The sequence below is a fragment of the Vidua macroura genome, chromosome 1 (genome assembly GCF_024509145.1).
Source record: "Vidua macroura isolate BioBank_ID:100142 chromosome 1, ASM2450914v1, whole genome shotgun sequence".
NCBI classification, from domain to species: Eukaryota; Metazoa; Chordata; class Aves; order Passeriformes; family Viduidae; genus Vidua; species Vidua macroura.
Genome location: NC_071571.1, coordinates 106857760 through 106876120, shown reverse-complemented (window position 1 = coordinate 106876120; position 18361 = coordinate 106857760). Strand labels below are relative to the sequence as shown.

Genomic DNA, 18361 nt, shown 5'->3' with positions numbered 1-18361 from the left:
ACAAATGGTGCTTTCATCTTACAGGGATGGTATCCTCTGTTATTATCACTTCTTCCCATTTCTTCTCCTCTGCAGCAACCCAGCTTTGTCTTGCAAATTCAGGTGGGTTGTACTTGATGTCCTTTGTCCTGTAGGGAGGTGAGAATGCTTTGCAACTTTAGCTGGGAGCTGCTACAGGAATTCGGGCACCAAGGCCGCTAACGCTGTGCTGTGGGTTAACCCTGGCAGGCAGCTAAGCACCAGGCAGCTGTTCCCTCGTTGGCCCCAAGTAGGATGGGGGAGAACAGTTTCACAGGTAAAGCAAAAGCTGTGCTTGCAAGCAAAGCAAAATAAGGAATTCGTTCACTGCTGTTCGTCAGCTTGCAGATGTTCAGCCTTCTCTGGGAAAAAAGGATTTCATCATGTGTAACTATTGGGAAGACAAATGCCAATAATTCCAAACATCCTCCCCTTCCTCCCTCTTTCCCCAGCTCTTACTGCTTGGCAGGATGCCGTATGGCATGAGATACCCCTCTGGTCAGGTGGGATCCTCTGGTCCTGACTCTGTCACCTCCCAACTTCTTGGCACCCCCATCCTCCTCACTGGCACAGCAGTGTGAGAAACAGAAAAGGCCTTGAATGCTGTGTAAGCACTGTGCAGCAGTAGCTAAAACATCCCTGTGTTATCAGCTCTGATTTGGTCACAGATCTAATATACAGCACCATAGCAGCTGCTGTGAAGGAAATTAACCTTATCCAAGCCAAAACCTGTGCTCATCAGAGCACTTTCTGTAATACAATGTTTCTGCTTAATACTTTTATTTGAGTTCAGAATGGATTACCTGTCCATTGTAAATACTGCACAGATTTATTTTCTTACTTTGTATTGCATTTCATATTGCTTTAGCCAGCGACCAGTGAAGATATAATTTCATGATGGATAATGACCCTCCATTTTCAATTTTCAGATATGCTAAGGAAAATTAGATGTATCACAGCTTTGAAAGTTTGACTTGATTTATCCTTTTGTTAAAATAGCTTTGTAGGGAGGTGGGCACTGGATATGGGTTGGGATTTTTTTTGTTTTGTTTTTTTCTTGGTTGGTTGGGGTTTTTTGTTGAAAATGAAGACTGGATTTTATTCTGAGATGGGACATGTCTTCTGATCCTCCTGGTCAGCAAGGGGATCTATCCATCAGTTTCAGTCTTGAATGCATCTTTCACTGAAATAGCATTCTTTGAACTTTTAACTTTCTGCAGAGAGCCCCAAAATCTTCGCGTTGTTTCTTCCTGCATTTCTTGTGTTTCCTTCCCAGCCTGCCTGTTTCTCTGGCTAGGCTTTATTCTTTGTTCTGTGAAAAGGCAAGAGGAAAAGAGGAAAAAACAGTTTTCCTCTAATACTAGGTAATCAAGAAGGAGGTGACCCAGTCTGTGACTGAAGAGACAGGAAAAAAAAGGAAGAAAAAAAAAAAAAGGCCCCTTTTCATCTCCTACAGAGGCACCAAATGCCTTTTTTGCTTGCAGGGTTCCTTATTGCACATATGGAGGATCAGCAGACATGCACCTTCTCAAAGAGGATATTGGTAAGACTTTTCTTTCTGTCTAACACAGAATTAAGAAACCCTTCTGAAGTTAAGGCAGTATTGTCTCAATGTTCAATTACAGTTAGCCTTAAAACAGTGGATATTCTGTTCTTTAGGATTACCTGAGATATGGAATTCTTAATTGCCATGTACAGGTGCAGAGTTTGCTTAGGAAGTAAAAGTATTTTTTCTCTTTATTGTTTTTTAGAAAACTTAGTTGTAAATGGAATAACAACATTTTTTTTCTGCCTGAAACATTTTCCTGAATATTTTTGCTCTGAAAAACATTAAGTTCTGAGAGTCAAACCAGTTGCATATTTTTTTAGTTGTGACAAGTCAGCAGGTTTGTTTTTCAGTATCTGATGCTTGCTGAGAAGATTCCACCCCTCCACTTTCAAATTCGTGGTATATTTACTCTCATACATAGTACAGAAGGTGCTCCTATGTTGTTGGGGTTTGGTTGGGGTTTTTTATTGCTTTTTTTTTTTTTTTTGTTTCTGGTTTTGTTTTGTTTGGGGTTTTTTGTTTGGTTTGGGTTTTTTTTGTTTCTTGTTTTTTTTCGGAGTTGTTTCATTTTGTTTCTTGGTTGGTTGTTGTTGTTGATCTCTTCCCAGTAGGAAGGTCTGGCAAGCTTTAATGCAGTATTATGATTTGGGAGCATGTTTTTCCTCTCGATGTATGCCCTTTCCACTTGAACTTATGCAGTGACATCACTTTAAAAATAGTCATCCTGTAGATGTTTTGTTGAAGTACAAACATGCATTCATCATAATTCCTGACTTTGTTTTGCATGTCTTTTTTTGTTGTTGCAGTCTGTGTTGGATTTTAAACCTCTTGCATTTAATTTTTGCCCAAAACATTATGTCCTGTGGTGTGGCTTTGAAATAGTACTTCCGTTATACAAAAATCTTCTTCCTTGCCTTCAGGAGACTGTAAATTATTTCCTAAAGGCTATAGTCCACATTTATTAGGGCTACAGAGTTGGAAAGATTGCTTTAGATACTACAGTGTGTTTTTTCCAATAATTTATGAAACAGGGTTTTCATATTAACCTCTTTGGGTAGCCCATTGATACAACTGAATGTGTGTAGAATAGTAATATCAGTGAAATCAAAAAAAAAAAAAATCCAAACAAAAAATCTTCCCCCCAAAACTCAAAGCTCCTGATAGCAGCAACATCTGAGAAAGTCTGACTGTAAAATACAATGTGGTAGTACTATTCCAGGGGACTAATCTGTTCCTGGAAACTGGGGAAACTGGCAAAACAGCATTTGTATTTACAAGGTGAGATGGGGTGAGCTAGGGAATTGGACAACTTTGAGGATATCCTTGCCTTGAGTTTTCTGATTACTTCCTGCATAATTAGAGTTTCTTTGGTTTGAGATTTTTTTGATAGTAAACTTACAGGTTAGTTTAATACCTTTAGCGTCTTGATGATTTGAACAGAAATTGTGTCATGAGACTTAATGCAGTACCAATACTTAAGACTTGCTTTATGTAGCTGATTTTCTAATTGAAGTGGTTGGGGGTTTTTTGACATATATTCCAAGCATCAAAATACACTTCCTTTTCAGTTATCCAACTCTAGCTATAGGGAATATGTTCTCCATCTTCAAGACAGGATTATTAAATCTGGTTCATTGAGTTCATCTTCAGATAGTCAGCTGAACTGCCTTTTTTATCTTTAGTCTATTAACCCTTGAAATGCAGGGTCTTTTGGTGGCTACTTTGTTTTTGGTGGCTGCTTTGTTTTGCTGCTTTAAAGGAGATCTGCAAGTGAAATAAAATGTGTTTGGTTCAATTTTTGGACTTTTAGAATGCTCATCTTACTCTGACTTTGCAAATCTAACCTCAGGGTTCATCTTTCCCTTTTCATTCAGAAACATAGTGTACTCCTGTTTATCCTTCTGTGTATGGTACAGATCTGTACGTTCATGCATGATTAAAGCAATGACTTCCCAGATTCAGCTTCTTTCTTTTGGCTGAGTTCCATAGATGTGCTCCTAAGGAGATGTTCAACTCTGAATTAGTCTGGCCTGTTGTGCCTTTAGTCTCTTCTTGGAAAGAAACTGATACCTACACTTAAGATGGCACTAATGACTCTGAAATAAATTGCTGTTGTGTGGAGAATTGAACTGTTGTTTAGCTCATAGACATGTCTTTGAAGATGGAAGGAATAGGAAATGTTTTCTAAACACTTCTCTGTTGCAAAATGTTTTCTTCTGTTAAATAGGCTTTTTTTACTATGAATATTTCCAGCTCTTAGAAAACAATATTAAGTTCATGTGATTTGTTTCCTTGCAATTGCCCACACAGATCAATTTAATGTTAAAAAACATTCTCAAATCACTTTTTGCTTATGTAATATACTGGTTTAGAGTATACAGTAAGTTCCTGTTTCTCTATTGCTTGTGATGTGTGTTAAAATAAATTAAAAGTGACATTTATTGCTGCTTACATAAGCTCAATTTCCAGATGTAGTTAAAGAGGAAAAAAAAAAAGTAGTTGAGCATTAAGCTGTAACTTAAACATGCCTTTTCTGGGTAGGGATTTTATTCTAACTGGTATTCTCTCGCTCTTAGCAAAAGGCAGCCCCAGGACCTGATACTTCACTCTTCATTAGGCACTGACTCCAAAATCTGAGTGTGTAATCTGAGATTAATAACACTTTTAATGAAGAAACATAAAGCAGTAGATATTGAGTAGTGTCCCGAGTTTGATAATGGTTGCATATAGAGTAGCAGGAGAACCTAGAAGGTCGTGAGTGGTGTGATTTTCCATTTGCAGTGTAGCTGCTATGCAGTGTCTCAAAAATTGCTTTGAAATATTTTATTTTTGTTAAAAACCAAAGAAGGTAGTGATCAGCTGTTGCAGATATATTGCTGATCTTAATAATTATTTCCATAACTCTCATTTTTTATGATATGCTTCCAGACTTTCAGGAAAATGGCTCACCTGTGGCCTACCTCAAAGCAGCTCACAACCAAAGACAGCAGCAGAAGTGTGGGGAAAACTAAGTAGTGTGGGGCTGAATATGGGAATTTTCTTTGAGGAAGATGTTTATATTTCAGCAGATGGTGAAATGAAGGAAGAAATCTCTGTTCTTTGTATGTCATACAATAACAGTAATTTGTTCAAAAGTAATGGGGAGATACTATTTTTAAGGTAGAGTTTGCCTTGTGATTGATGCCTGTGCCTTTTAAGGGTATATGGGTTGTTGAAAGTTCAAATTCTAAATTCTGTGCTTGTTGTTTCTCCTGTTTCAGCCCATTTTAGGCTTTGTGTTGAGTTTCCAGGAGATACGCTATTAGGAGGGATACCTGATTCAGTGAAAGTTCTGTTTAACTGTATTTACTGTGCAAGGAATTGATAAGTTCCTGCTTTGTGGGTTATTGGTTTGGTTTTGTTGTTTTGTTTTTTTTTTTTATAGGATGGAGGACAGAAGAGATTTGGTGCTATTTCCTGTAATATTTGTGGAATGCTTTACACTGTGTCAAATCCAGAGGATGAAACCCAACATCTCTTATTCCACAACCAGTTCATAAGTGCTGTTAAATATGTGGTAAGAAAACCTTCTCTTTCGAAAGACATAAACAGTATCTTTTGTTTGCTTTGTACTAGTTACAATTCATATTACATTAAGTTGTGTTTTAATAAATTATTATCACAGTAGGCCATAAATCATCCACTTTGGGAAATAAATGTTTTTAAGAGCCATGGTAGACAGGTTATATATTATGTATAAAAATAGTTACTACAATAATGGTGTTTCATTGCCTTATTATTACTTCTGCTACAATTACCTGATCCTGGGGAGGTGTAAGGGTAGTGATAGGAAAACAAAGGAATGTCATTGTTCTGAAAGTATTAAATACAGGTTTCTCTACAACTGGTGTTCGCAGCAGCAGTTGACTTAATAGTCAGATGAAGGGCTGACTGTCCTGTTTTTTTAAGTGTGTGATTTTAGAAATTACTTTTCCATTAATTATGTGTAATTTGAGGAGACACTGCCTAGGAATTCAACTGATACAATTTCATAGCATATTGAAGCTGTACTGAATTTATGAGAATGTGATCTTTAAAATTTCATTTATGAGAATGTGAGCTTGAAAATTTCATTATATATGCTGTCACTGAGTATCTCTCATTAAATCTCAGATTTGAAAAATCTGTATAATTTCAAGTATATTGTAAAATCAGCTACTTCACACTAGCTGATATTACAAGACATAGGAAATGCCTGTTCACATGTCTGAAATCCAGAACAGAGTCTACAAAATCTATTTTCTTATCATACATGTTACCTTCAGTACTCTTACACTCGAGTAGATAAGACCTCCAGGATAACTGAACTGAGGCCACCTATTCATTTCATGTAGGCACCAAATGGCTGTTGGGCTACTCTTAAATCTCAGGCACACTTTTATCCCACTGTTTGCAAAAAATATATAACTTCATCCCTAAAGTGTTTGAAAGTCCCTGGTGAATAGTTCTGGTATTCTGTCTTTGGTTAGTTTTTGCCAAATAATCTGGACATCTGGAAAGATCTCTTCTGATACACATTAGCTACATCATCGGGTGGGACTGGGCAGAAATTGTGATGGGACTCAGTGCATTATAATGGCAGCATAAAACATGTTTCCCCATTTTATTCCTTTTTGTTCTCCCTCTCCCCACCCAAGTACTTTCAGATCTTGAATGTTACCAAAGATGTAAACATAATTCACAGAAGATGATGTTTAGTTCTTTTGGACAGAAGCTCTTTGGCACATGAGTTCAGTAGCTTCATGTAGGTAAGAAGCTGTACTGAAGTTTTGGAAGTTGTAAGAGCTGAAATCTCACACTTGAGTGTATGTCTAGGGTAGCTACATAATTAACATGAAAGTGAATGAGCAGACTGCCTTAAACCAGTCATAAATAATTTTACACAGAGTTAGGTATGCTTTTAATTTGAGAAAAGCTTTCCCTATTGTTTTCTCATTGCTAGCCATCTTATTAAAACTTCCAACGATGTGTACTCAAGCAAATTATTTGTATAGTCAGTTCAATGAGTGAAGAGTCTCTCTGTAATCTTTTGAGGCTCTTGTTGTATTTTGTGGCAGTGTAGACAACTGTAGAGCCATGGAGCCATGATTTAGATGGTTATTCTGGAATGGAAACTGTAGAGTAAGAGGTGAAAGAAGAAGAAGAACTCTTAGGAGTCTTCAAATTCCCCTCTGATTTTTGTTTTTTCCCTCTTAACAATCTTAACACTGTTTTCTGCATGGATGAGTAACTTTTGCCATTCTAAATAGATGAGTTTTTACTACTAGTCATTTGATCTGGAGTCACTGGTTCTTGGTTGATAGTATTGTGACAGAAACATTCTCACCTCCTCTTAGAAAATAACTTCAATTTAAGATAAGCCTTCTTGGCAGTGAATTAGTACACCAAGTGACTACTTGTTAATTGTTAGTCATCCAGAAATACTGGAATGATTGCTAATTTTCCTGGGTTTGGTAGGCAGTTTTTAGTGGGGATTGTTGGGAGGATGGTTTCTGGATATTTGTATGTAGTCAATGCATTGAAATTTTAACTGTCTTCCTTGCCCTGACAGTGTTAACTGGGTAGTATTGTCAGGGGATTAAAAAAATTTACTAGGGAAAGTCCTGGTAACTCTTTGGCTAGACTTCCTGGTCCAGGAACATGTGGTCTCAGTGACCTTGATATGTTACTTTTTAGCTCTCCAGACACTCTTTATATGTAGTTAATATGTTTGGCATTACTTGTGATTCAGAAGCCATTCTAAGGGATTTTATAAGCATTTGTCATTCTTTCGTCATTCACATTCTCCATGTCATATGATGAGGTCCCAGTCTGAGTTGAGAAATTTTTTCTCATTTTTTCTACCTCTTAAGCATCTCTTGTTATGGACTTAGTAGTTCTATGATTGATTCATTTCACAGACTCAAAAAAAGTAGGTCTATATCATTGTCATGCTAGAGCTCCTAGCTGTGAACTGTGAAAATGGACATTATTGTCAGTCTTTCCCACCTGCCTGGAGGTGCTCTGTAGGTTTTTTTTAAAGTTTTGAGTAGCCAGAAGGTAGTTTGCATGTAAATAATAAATTACTTATTATCTTCAACAAAATACAACTTTGTTTGGTGGGTTATTTTAAAGGCCTGTCTTACTCCTTGTAGTAAAAAATTCTGTTTAGGTCTCTAGAAATGATGACCCTAGAAGAAGGACAGGCTTCCTTCTTTCCTTCCTTCCTTCCAATACAAGGAATTAGTATTGGATACTTGCTTTGTCATGGGTGTCTGATGGAGATGTCAAGGAAATTGTAGGCTTTGTGCGTAGAGAGGAAATTTGACAAGTGTAATGACAATTTCTAGATTTGAGAACAGAAGATTGGCAAGGATTGATACGGATTTTCCTGAGGGTGACATTTTCTTTTAATAGAAGCATGCAGATTAAATTAGCAAGAAGGTAAGATGGTCAAGAGTAGCACTGGAGCAGGAATGAGAGATGTCCCCAGCTGCAGACAAATGGAGCAATCTGTCTCAATTTCCTCTGGTTTCAGACATCTGAAAGTCTCAGACAAATTATGCCATTCTAGTGTGTGTGTGCAGTGAGTGGTGATGTACGCATCAGGTGTTAGTTCCAGCAGGATGGGCAACTCTGGGATAGAAAAATGATTCAGTTTTATAAAATCTTCTAGCTGTGATACCACACAGTATCAATTCTGCATCCTCTCTCTGATACCACGTAGGAGCAAGGCACTTTTAATGGTGTCTGAAGTTGCGAAGCCAAAACCTTAAGGTAGTAAATGCCTGTGGATTCAGGTGTCATATGTAATTGCAGTTAATGTGTTTGTATTTCAAGCTCATCTTCTTAGTTAAGAATATCTTGAGCTTAAGAAAAAGGAGGAAACTTACTACTGTTATTATATTTGGGCTGTGTAATCTTGATAAGTTTACAGCTCTTCTGCTGTAACTGCACTGAAGTTAGTCTTTGAGCTTCTTACAATTCTCACATTTAAAGAAAGGCAATATTTGACTTTTTGGCATCTAAAGTTAATAGGATATTGGGATTGAAGATAGTGCTGAACTTCATGTCATCTTAGAAGGATTTCATACTTGTCTTGATTTGCATTAATTCTGAAAGTAATGCATCTGTATGACATAAAAATGTTACAAATTAAGTTCTTACCATTAGTATCTTCTGTGAGAAGTTTTAATAGTGTAGTAGTTACATCCAAGGATCTTAATGTGTTCTGCTGTCAAAAACTCATTCTCTACATTCCATGCATAGGAAGGAGAGGCAAAATATCTGTACTTGTCAGGAAGAAGAATGCAGCAGACCGTTTCTCTGCTGCAGATTGTCAAGGACAATGATTTACAACATTTCACACTAGACTTCATTACTAGGGAAAAATTCATAAATGCTTTTTGTAGTGAAGACCAAGAATTATACAGTATTAACCATGTTTTCCTCAGCGCCTCAGTATTTTTGAGGAAAAGAAGCTTTATAAGAAAAAAACACTGGGGTTTTTTTTTCATGTTTTTGTATTTGGTTGAGAAATAGTGAGTACAGAAAAGCCAGAACTGGCATGAACAGAAAGGCATCAGCATTGCTGTATCATTTCCTACTCATATGTAAGAATTTCTAAAAACTTAGGAGACTCATGGGAAGCAGGCTATCACATCTGCTAACTTAGACTTTTAAAGACAAATCTACATCAGAGATGATTTTAAACTATAAGAACATAATTCATGAAAAACAGAGAACTGAACATTTAGTTACTGGGCTATTAATGTTGGAGCCATCTTTACACCTCTGTTCTACCTCATTTTTTATATACATACATTATATCCAGTGAAAATAATGAGCTGCACTCTGTAGTGGTAGCTACTGTCCACACTATTTCATGATCTGGTAGCAGGTGCTTGTCTGTATTGCCCTTTTTGTAATGATGTCTTTTGTAATACTATTGCCATTGCCCCTTAATAAACATAGCAGAAGCAGCCTTTATTCTTGTTTGAATTGGGAGGAAGTTAGAGGTATACTAAAAAGGAGCCAACAGTGCATTGCAGGGTTGCCTTATTTTCTCAAGTGGTTACAAATATTTGTAGGATCACTAGTCTCAACATGGAGGGGAGGAAAGTGTTGCTACAGTGCTTACACATCCCATTACAGCACCAGTCTGCCCAGCTGTGGTGAAGGGTCTCAGCCTGCCTTGCTGCTGCTGGCTAGAGGTAATCTGTTGTTGGGCATAGACTTGGAGTATCAGGGATGACTGCTGTAATCATCTGCTTTTACTCCAGGCCTTGCGGAACATGTTTCCCTGTGGGAGGAGTAGCTTTCCTTTTGACTTCTTTGGTCATCACAGGGATGTGTATCAATGCTTGGGCATCTGATTTAGCAGTAAATAAGTATTAACTTCCTAAATGTCAATTAAAAGAAAAGGCAAAGCAGTTTTTCTGACATTGCAGTAGAATACTATATGTTGCAGACATAATACTTCTGTTTCTTAATCTACTGAGGTGTTCTTGTCATCTGCCTGCTGAAAGAGTCCCACTTTAGTTCTCAGTGATTGAAATACCTTGCAGACTGTAGTATTTTAGTAGTGTTAAGATAGTGGGGGTTTGGCTAAAAAGTGTTAATAGGTGTGTTTAGGGAAATCATTTTCAGACCACATGAAAATGCTGACACTAAAGCGTAGTTTGTGTTTGTAAATATCTAATAGGATTAGTCCCAGCTGCAGCTGTAGCACTTCCCCTTCAGTGTTACAGTAGGACAGAATTGTGAGCAGTCTTGTGCATTGCTTCCATTTGTCTGGTTTAAAGGAAGCAAAACTCAGAAATAAGGTGCAGATAAATATATGAAATCATAGGGGTTTTTTAATAATATTATTAGAGCTGCATATGACTTTAAAGGCTCAGTATGGCTGTAAAAATCTGGATGAGCTTAGGCTTTGCAGAAACTTTTTGGAAAGCTGCATTTAAAAGATGCATTCCTGAATTCCAAAATACTTCCATTTAGAAACTATCCCTCCTGTGAATATCATCAGTCTCCATATTATACGAATCATTTAAGAAGATGAACAGGTGGACAGTAATGAAAATAGTGAGTCCTGTACATTATTGCATTTTTACAGATTTTTAGACTTGTGCTAATATACTGTTGCTTAAAGGCATAAATACTGTGATGTTGAGAAGTGTTGTATCCTTAATTGTATTTCATTTTGTGGAAATACCTGGCTATAACATTACCAGGATACCTTAACCTAAAAATTAGTGTTGAATTTTCTGCATTAGGCTTGCAGCAGTCTGGATGCTGTAATGGCAGGATTATCAAACAGATTGCATTTACATCCTGAGAGATTATTTAAAATAGGCTGTAAAAAGCTCTTGCAGAGCAAACAGGTAGCCAAAAAGCAGAAAAAGACAAAAAATTGAGCGAGGTAAGGTTTGAGGTTGGAGAGTAGTAATCCTTGTCTGATTTTTTGATACCTTTCCTGATAACAGTCTCAAAAAACATGTCACAATCCCACAAATTCCCTTTTTCCTGCTGCCCTAAATATGATGACACTGCTGTTTACTGCCCTTTGTGTTCAGACCATAATATATATAAATTCAAGCAGGATCTTCATTTGTTCAATTTACTACTGAGAAGAAAAGCAGACAGGATTAAAATGGTGTCTGTGTTGCAATGATTGCCATGCTGGGTGCTAAACTAATAATACTTAAATAGTTTCAGGGCTAGCAGCAAGTAGATACATTTCTAAAATTTTTCTCTTCATGTCCTCCTTGGGGTAAGGGAGTAAAATCAGTATGAATAAAATGAGGTGCCGATCAAGTATTATAACACTGAACTTCAACATTTTTTGTGGTAGTATATATGGCATTCATATAGTGCCAAATTCTATTGCTTGGTCTTTAGTCAAACATTACTTTATGGGAAGATACAGATTTCAATGAGAATCACTCCATTAGTATTGTTTCTTCAAAGACTTTTTTATTTAAAGTTGCTTTGAAGTAAGACTTGTAGATCAGCCTTTTTAGTGGCTGAAGTTACTTCTGCATTCAATATTTTTAGGTCCCATCAAAGCAACTTGAGTTCTAATATCTACCAGTCCCATCTTGCTAGATTTAAGTGGCTTTTTTGTTTTGTTTTTTTCCATGCAGGTACTGCTCATTATTCACCACGAGTGTGGATCTGAAGAAGAGTTAATTACCTCTATTTTTTTGAGTATGTTTATACTTCAGATACACACAACGTAGTCTCCTTCCCTATTAGATTCTTAGAAGGTAGTTATAAATTTTTTTCTAGTATCCTTCTTGTGGCTTTAACAGTTATGATCAGTAACAAAATAAACTATTCCTTACATTTTGGGCAACTGCATGCCAATCAGTTCACTTAGAACCTCCTGGAGGTCTTTCGCATGCCAGACTTTTAAAAACTGAGTGTGTATTTGTGGAGGTAACTATGTTAAAAAGAAATCTTCTAATAAAATTTAGGGCTTTCTCATTCACTGGACTTCAAAAAATAAGCATTTACATAGGTTTGGAAATCATTTATGTGAGCTGAATTCGCTACTTCTGTTCTAAAATTGAGTTTGCACTGGAGTTCTGGGGGAACAATCTAGTTGGGAAATTGTTAAGATGCTTTCACATTGTTTTTAGTAATAGTTAGGTTACTGTATAAATTATTGTATAAATAACATAATATTTTATCTGTTGTGCTCATTTTAAAAGGCTAGCTGAAGTTTACTTCTCTAGCAAAGCAACTGCTAAATTCTGTGAAATCTGCATAAATTCAGTGTCTAGAACAATAAGTTGCCACTTCTGTTTGTAAAAGTACATCATGTATATGATTTAGATATGTGTTTGTTTTATTTAGGGTTGGAAAAAGGAGAGACTCTTGGCTGAATATCCTGATGGAAAGATAATAATGGTTCTTCCTGATGACCCAAAGTATGCACTTAAAAAGGTATGGTGAGGACTGGACTTGTATGTCTCACTTTGTTTGATGTTTTCATATAAATGTTCATGGAAAGGTTTGTGTCATTTACATGTGAACAATTGAAATTGGACTCAAAACTGCAGTGGTTCTGTTCCCTTTTCCACAGACAGGTCAGATGCCTCACTCTTAAGCATTACTGGTTTCTTCATAGAGAGGCTGGGCCTGGGCAGGGGTGGGAAGAGCATCAACCACCTGACTTCTTAAAGTTTGGTGTTGGTTTGTTTTAAGTATCCTTGCAGAATGTCTGACAGATATTTTATGTAATATAAACTTCCTGTTATATTTAAATGAACTGAAATTTATTAACTTTATAACACAGCACAAATACGGCACCATTCTCTAGGTGACTTTCTGATAAAAACAGAATTAGGTGGAAAGTGGCTTTAAAGTCATCTAGTCCATTGCCACGTGCAAAGCAGAATTTGCTCTGATTATGATGCATCTGACAACTTTCTAAAAATTCTACCTTCCTTCAGCTTTCTACTCTTCCACTGAGTTTTCAAAGAGCAACTGAAACTAAAAGTAAAATTTTGTTTAGTATCAGCAAGTTTAGAAAAAAACAGAAAAACTCCAGCATGAACATAAATGAAGCTTATGCATGAGGGATTTTTTACTGAGGGATTCCTGAACCTACATCTGGACATTGGAACAGCCTCTATCATCCCTCATCTCCTGTAAGACAAAAAAAGGTGCCCTCACCTATGGTGCATTAAATGGCATAAGCTTCTTAAATTCATGTTGTAGTTACAGTAGTAATGCACAAGGAGAATTACTGATGAGTATCACAGAATCACAGAATGGCTCAGGTTGGAAGGTACCACATCTGGTCCAACCTCCCTGCTCAGGCAGGGCCATCCCAGAGCACATGGCACAGGACTGCATCCAGACAGTTCTTGAATAGCTCCAGTCAGGGAGACTCCACACCCTCTCTGGGCAATCTGTTCCAATAACAGGCACCCACACGGTAAAGAAAGCTGTGTTTGAAAGGCTTTAAAAAGAATTTTTAACAGGTATGAGTTACTCTCTATTTTCTCACCTAACCTTCAGGTACTAATCATTTAATGACACATCCTATTATCTGAAACACCAAGTAGAACTATTCTTGAAATCAAAGAAAGCTGGTTGTGACAGCTGTAAGATTCTGTCAACTTCAGCTACACAGAACTACAGAGAACTCTATCCTAAATTACTCAGTTTGCTACAGTCTTCCTTCTTTTTATTCAGCCATTATATTAAAAAATGAATGTACAACAAATGAAGATAGAACTTAAACTAAAATGAAGATAATCCCACAAGAAAAATACAACTAAAGGAATAAACTTATCTGTATAAAATGTGAAAATTCGTAGTTTTGTTTTAATTCAGTTACTTAGACTAAAGAAACCAGCTACAACCATACCAGCAGCAAGAGCTGTCTTCGGCATCAATTCAGCCTCCAGAGGTCCCTTCCAACCTCAACCATTCTGTGGCCCTGTGACTGGGATACTGTAAAAAGTCCCTATTAGCCACAGCAAATCCCCAGCTAAGCAGAATCAGCGGCAGGCTACAGTGAAACGACACTTTAAGACGTGTGAACACAGGTTAGCCAGCAGGACACTGAAGTACTCAACTGCTCTAAGTCCCCATTAGTGTGCTGGGGCCAGTTTTAGAGCATCAGGGAAGACATGAGTCATGGCACAAATGGAGATTAGCTAGAAGAGAGCATGATAATGAATGGAGCTCTAAGAAACATTATGTAGGAGTATAAACTAAAAAAAACCAACACATCCAGCCAATCTCCTTAAGGTAAAAAAAAAAAAATCAGTTTGTTCAGCACAAAAAAATCTGCTGCAAGAAGGAAAAGAAGGATGTTTTCTATAGCTATGGCAGTATGATTAGTACTAATGAGCTTATATTGCAGTATGGAGATTCTGTTAAGACATTCAGGGAAAATGTCCTACTGTTATGGTTAGCAAAGCACTGTAATACAGTCTGAAGAGGTCAGACAAACCTCTTCAGACAGACAATAGTTATTCCTTTATAACAAATACCTATATTTTCTACCTGCCTTGGCACTGTGCCTGTTGTCATCTGCTCCAAACCCTTAATGGATTAGTTCTTTCACGACTTCAAAAATAACAAAAAATCTTAAACTGCTTTAATTTCCTTGCAGTTCTAGTTAACTTCTAAAATATCAGAGTTCACAATTTGATTTTCTGCATTCTCTCTATTAGCCTTTGTCTAATGAAGTTTGGACTTAATGGAAGCTGACTGAGGGGTCTCTACTCTTCCTATTTCCAGACGAGTATTGTTTAAGGAACATTTATGCTGATGATGTGTTGCAGGTTACTTGGGTTGATCCTTAACTTTTGGAATAACTTTCAGTATTCTAGATACCCTAATATATTTCTGCAAATATGTGATTTTAATGTAAAATTATAAAAATGTGCATTTAGATGTGCTTCTTATACAGCATTTAAAATTATTTTGACAGGTTGAAGAAATCAGAGAAATGGTAGACAATGACTTGGGATTTCAGCAAACTCCTCTCATGTGCTACTCTAGAACTAAAACTCTTCTTTTTATTTCTAATGACAAAAAAGTCATTGGTTGCTTAATTGCAGAACATATTCAGTGGGTAAGTGGTTGAATTGGAGAAAGATAATCTATGTCAGTGCTTAATAACTGTTTTTCACAGCAAATTATTGTTCTGTGTGTGCCTGTTCCACAGAGGAAGAGACTGGGTGGTTGGACCATTCTGAAATGTAGTTACTCAGTTTTATGTGGTTGACACTGAGCAGAGATACATGGATGGTGTCACACCTGGCTCAGACAGACCTCATAATTTAAAAACTTTCTACAGCTGAGGGGTGGAATTTTTCTTCCTCTGGTGTTACGCAGCTCTGGCTGTGCTCTGCTTGTGGGCAAGCAGGTTCAACTCCCTACCCAGCAGAAATCCAACATGGATGAAAGAGTGAATGCCCTGTATGATTGAGTTGGATCACCATAGGGTCAAACAGCTCCACAGGAAATAAAAGCAGAGGACAAAAGAAGGCAGTGGAATGGAAGGCAGGACAAGAAGTCATTGCAGTACTAATCACTGATGTCACATAATCTGTCTGTTCATTCCAAACTGTATTGTTTTCTGTTGTCCCTTGGGAGTATCAGACAACAAGCAAAACAATCTTAGCCAAAGCCAGAGAAATTGATGCAAAAGCTTTAATACAGGTAGTAATAAGGATTGGATTATTTGTTGCTGTTATTTTAAGTGAGATAAACTTCAGAAGGCTTTTTGTTTATTTAATCTTTTATAATTTGCTTGATTTTTGAAACTGTTAGGAGAAATTAAATGGGATGCAAAACTGCAGTCTTTCTGCTAAGGCATTTTAGCAGCCAAGTATGTTTAACTGAAATAAATTAAAAAGTAATTATTTTCTTCAGTCATTATTGATGATTTTATAAAGTGACAAATGTTTTTTACCTCATCTGCAGGGCTACAGAGTTATAGAAGAGAAAGTTCCAGAAATCAGTTCAGAAAATGAGAAAGTGATATTTGAGAGACAGAAAGCATGGTGCTGTTCAACTTCTCCAGAACCTGCCATCTGTGGGATCAGTCGGATCTGGGTGTTCAGCATGATGCGCCGGAAGAAGATCGCTTCTCGGATGATAGAGTGTCTCAGGTAAGAGGAAAGCACTCCTCAGCTACATGTGGTTTAGACAGAACTCAGTGCAAGACATTGATTGTTTTGTGTGTCTCAAGCTTGTATTTCCAAGCTGCTGGTGGTACTGGGGATATGGATTTGAGTGCAGTTGACAGTTCCAGTATTAGGTGGAATTCAGTAACTAATGTCAGTACTCTACAGTCATTCATCTTCTGCAGAAATCTTTGAGTGCAGTTGTAATGAGTCACCCTGGCAGACTCGCAGGGGGAAGTTCCTCCATAGTAATGATGAGTAAAGGATACAGGACTGTCTTTGGTCAAAGTGTGAGAACACCCATGGACCGGGACTGGCTGGTGGTCCATTCCTTAGAGGTAGCAAGAGGGGAGCAACAGAGACCCGGTCCACCAAATTATTGGGTATAGTCTGGTGGCTTCCAGCTGTTGTTTTGTTTTAGTTTTTTATATATACTCAGGTTCACTGAACCTTATGGATATTTTAATTTTCCATGGAGTTTTAGTAGCTAGTGGTGAGTGTATTCCAGCTGACTGCTAAGTGCTACATCCATAAAAAGTACTCAGACATCTGTGCTATTGTCTAGATAAATGTTAAAAATGTTGAATCTCCAAACCTTATGTTTCTTTCTAAGAAGTTTAAATGTCAGTTCTAAGTAATGGCAAGAACTGCTCATATCTTAACGACGGCTAGGCTGTCAGGTTTGTGCTCACCTCATCTTGTTGGAGCTTCTAGAACAGGGACTGCTGCCTCTCCCAGTCCTCACCTTCTTGGGTTTTTGGAGAGCTCAGCAAAGCTGTTCTGCCCTGCATAATTTCATCTGGCTGGTGGAGCAAATAATGATCAGATCACATTTTGGCTGACCTATTGATGGTAAAGCTGTATTCACATAAGCATATTAACTTGATTATTTGCTTATGCTTTTGGCAGATTTTTAATAGTGTGTTGTGTAGCTTCCTAAAAACTATTTCTAAAGGAAAGATTTCTCTCCCAAAGTGATACTGAAGTTACTCCCTCAGCTATAGCCCTAAAGGATCTTTAGAATCAATTTTGATTACTTGTTGCAGATAGTGAGGCCTTAGTTTTCCTCTTAACTGTGCTCTGCACCTCCCCTTTTTCTCTGCTCTGGTGCTTGTTTGGCCTTCCAGTAGCTCATTGCTGTATACACTAAAAAGTTTTGTGTTATTCTGGTGCTCCACTGGGTTGTAGAAAGGTCTGATGAGCTCTAGAGCTGGTCTACATGAGGGAACCTCGGCAGTTGCAGAAGGCAAAGGAAAGGAGTGAGACTTGCTTTGAGATGGCAGTAAGCAGTTATATATGCTCAGCTGCCTAAACCTAAATGTTTTCCATAGCAAAAGGTACTTGGAATGGGATAATTTCGGTAACCAGCTAAATCCTGACTTCAAAATGTGGAAGGCATCGTAACAGACTGAGGTTCGTTTTGAGAATGTCTGCCCCATTTCATTCAGGCTTTCACAGTACCTTGCAGTCACAGAAACCCCATCAGTCTTAAGAACCTTGCAAAATCATCTTTCTGAACACATGAAAGAGAAGAGAATAAAGCTGGTACTAATTAAAGAGGATTTTGTTCTTATTATCTTTTCCTCAGTATTTAGTGGTGATGTCCATGATGTCCATATGAGTGAAGCTCCTGCTTGCTCTTCAAGTACATTTATGATTATTTTGTAGAAACTAAATAAGTCTAAAGGGAGTTTCTTCTGTTTCTAAGGATAAAATAACACCTCCCCTTTAAGACCAGTTGAGGTCTTAAAGCCTGAATTCAGTTTTCCAAAATTGCTCACACAGCCAGCCAGAGAATTAGAATGGTATCACTTGATTCCCACTCTCCTTTCAAATAAGACTAAACCATACAGGAAATACTCTTCATTAACAAGTTAAGCAAATTGATTCTTTCTTTTTGTATAGTTAATTACTGAATGTGTATTTAGAAATTATGCCTTGAGGTTGGTCCCTTGAGGCCCCTCCATAAGCACCCCAACTTGATTCATAGCTTGTTTTCAATCCTAGTGATTGTAGTCACAGTCCTAGTGGTCTCTTTTCTATTAAAAAAATCTTTGGAATGAATTCAAATTATTTATTTTAAACTCTGAATTTGAACTCTTGATGCAATTGTTCTGCA

The 18361-nt window shown here is 37.3% G+C and overlaps 1 protein-coding gene across 2 annotated transcripts in view; it reads left to right on the top strand.

The window, feature by feature from the left end:
* ESCO1 (establishment of sister chromatid cohesion N-acetyltransferase 1) overlaps nucleotides 1-18361 on the top strand; it is a 33199-nt gene that overhangs the window by 13625 nt on the left and 1213 nt on the right. Inside the window, exons 8-11 of one of the 2 annotated variants that reach the window (XM_053976071.1) lie at nucleotides 4992-5123; nucleotides 12446-12535; nucleotides 15042-15185; nucleotides 16040-16227. In XM_053976071.1, coding sequence (XP_053832046.1) covers nucleotides 4992-5123; nucleotides 12446-12535; nucleotides 15042-15185; nucleotides 16040-16227 — 554 coding nt within the window. Of the gene's footprint in view, nucleotides 1-4991; nucleotides 5124-11730; nucleotides 11854-12445; nucleotides 12536-15041; nucleotides 15186-16039; nucleotides 16228-18361 lie in introns of those variants that run through there. The other variant, XM_053976082.1, reaches the window with a different exon arrangement.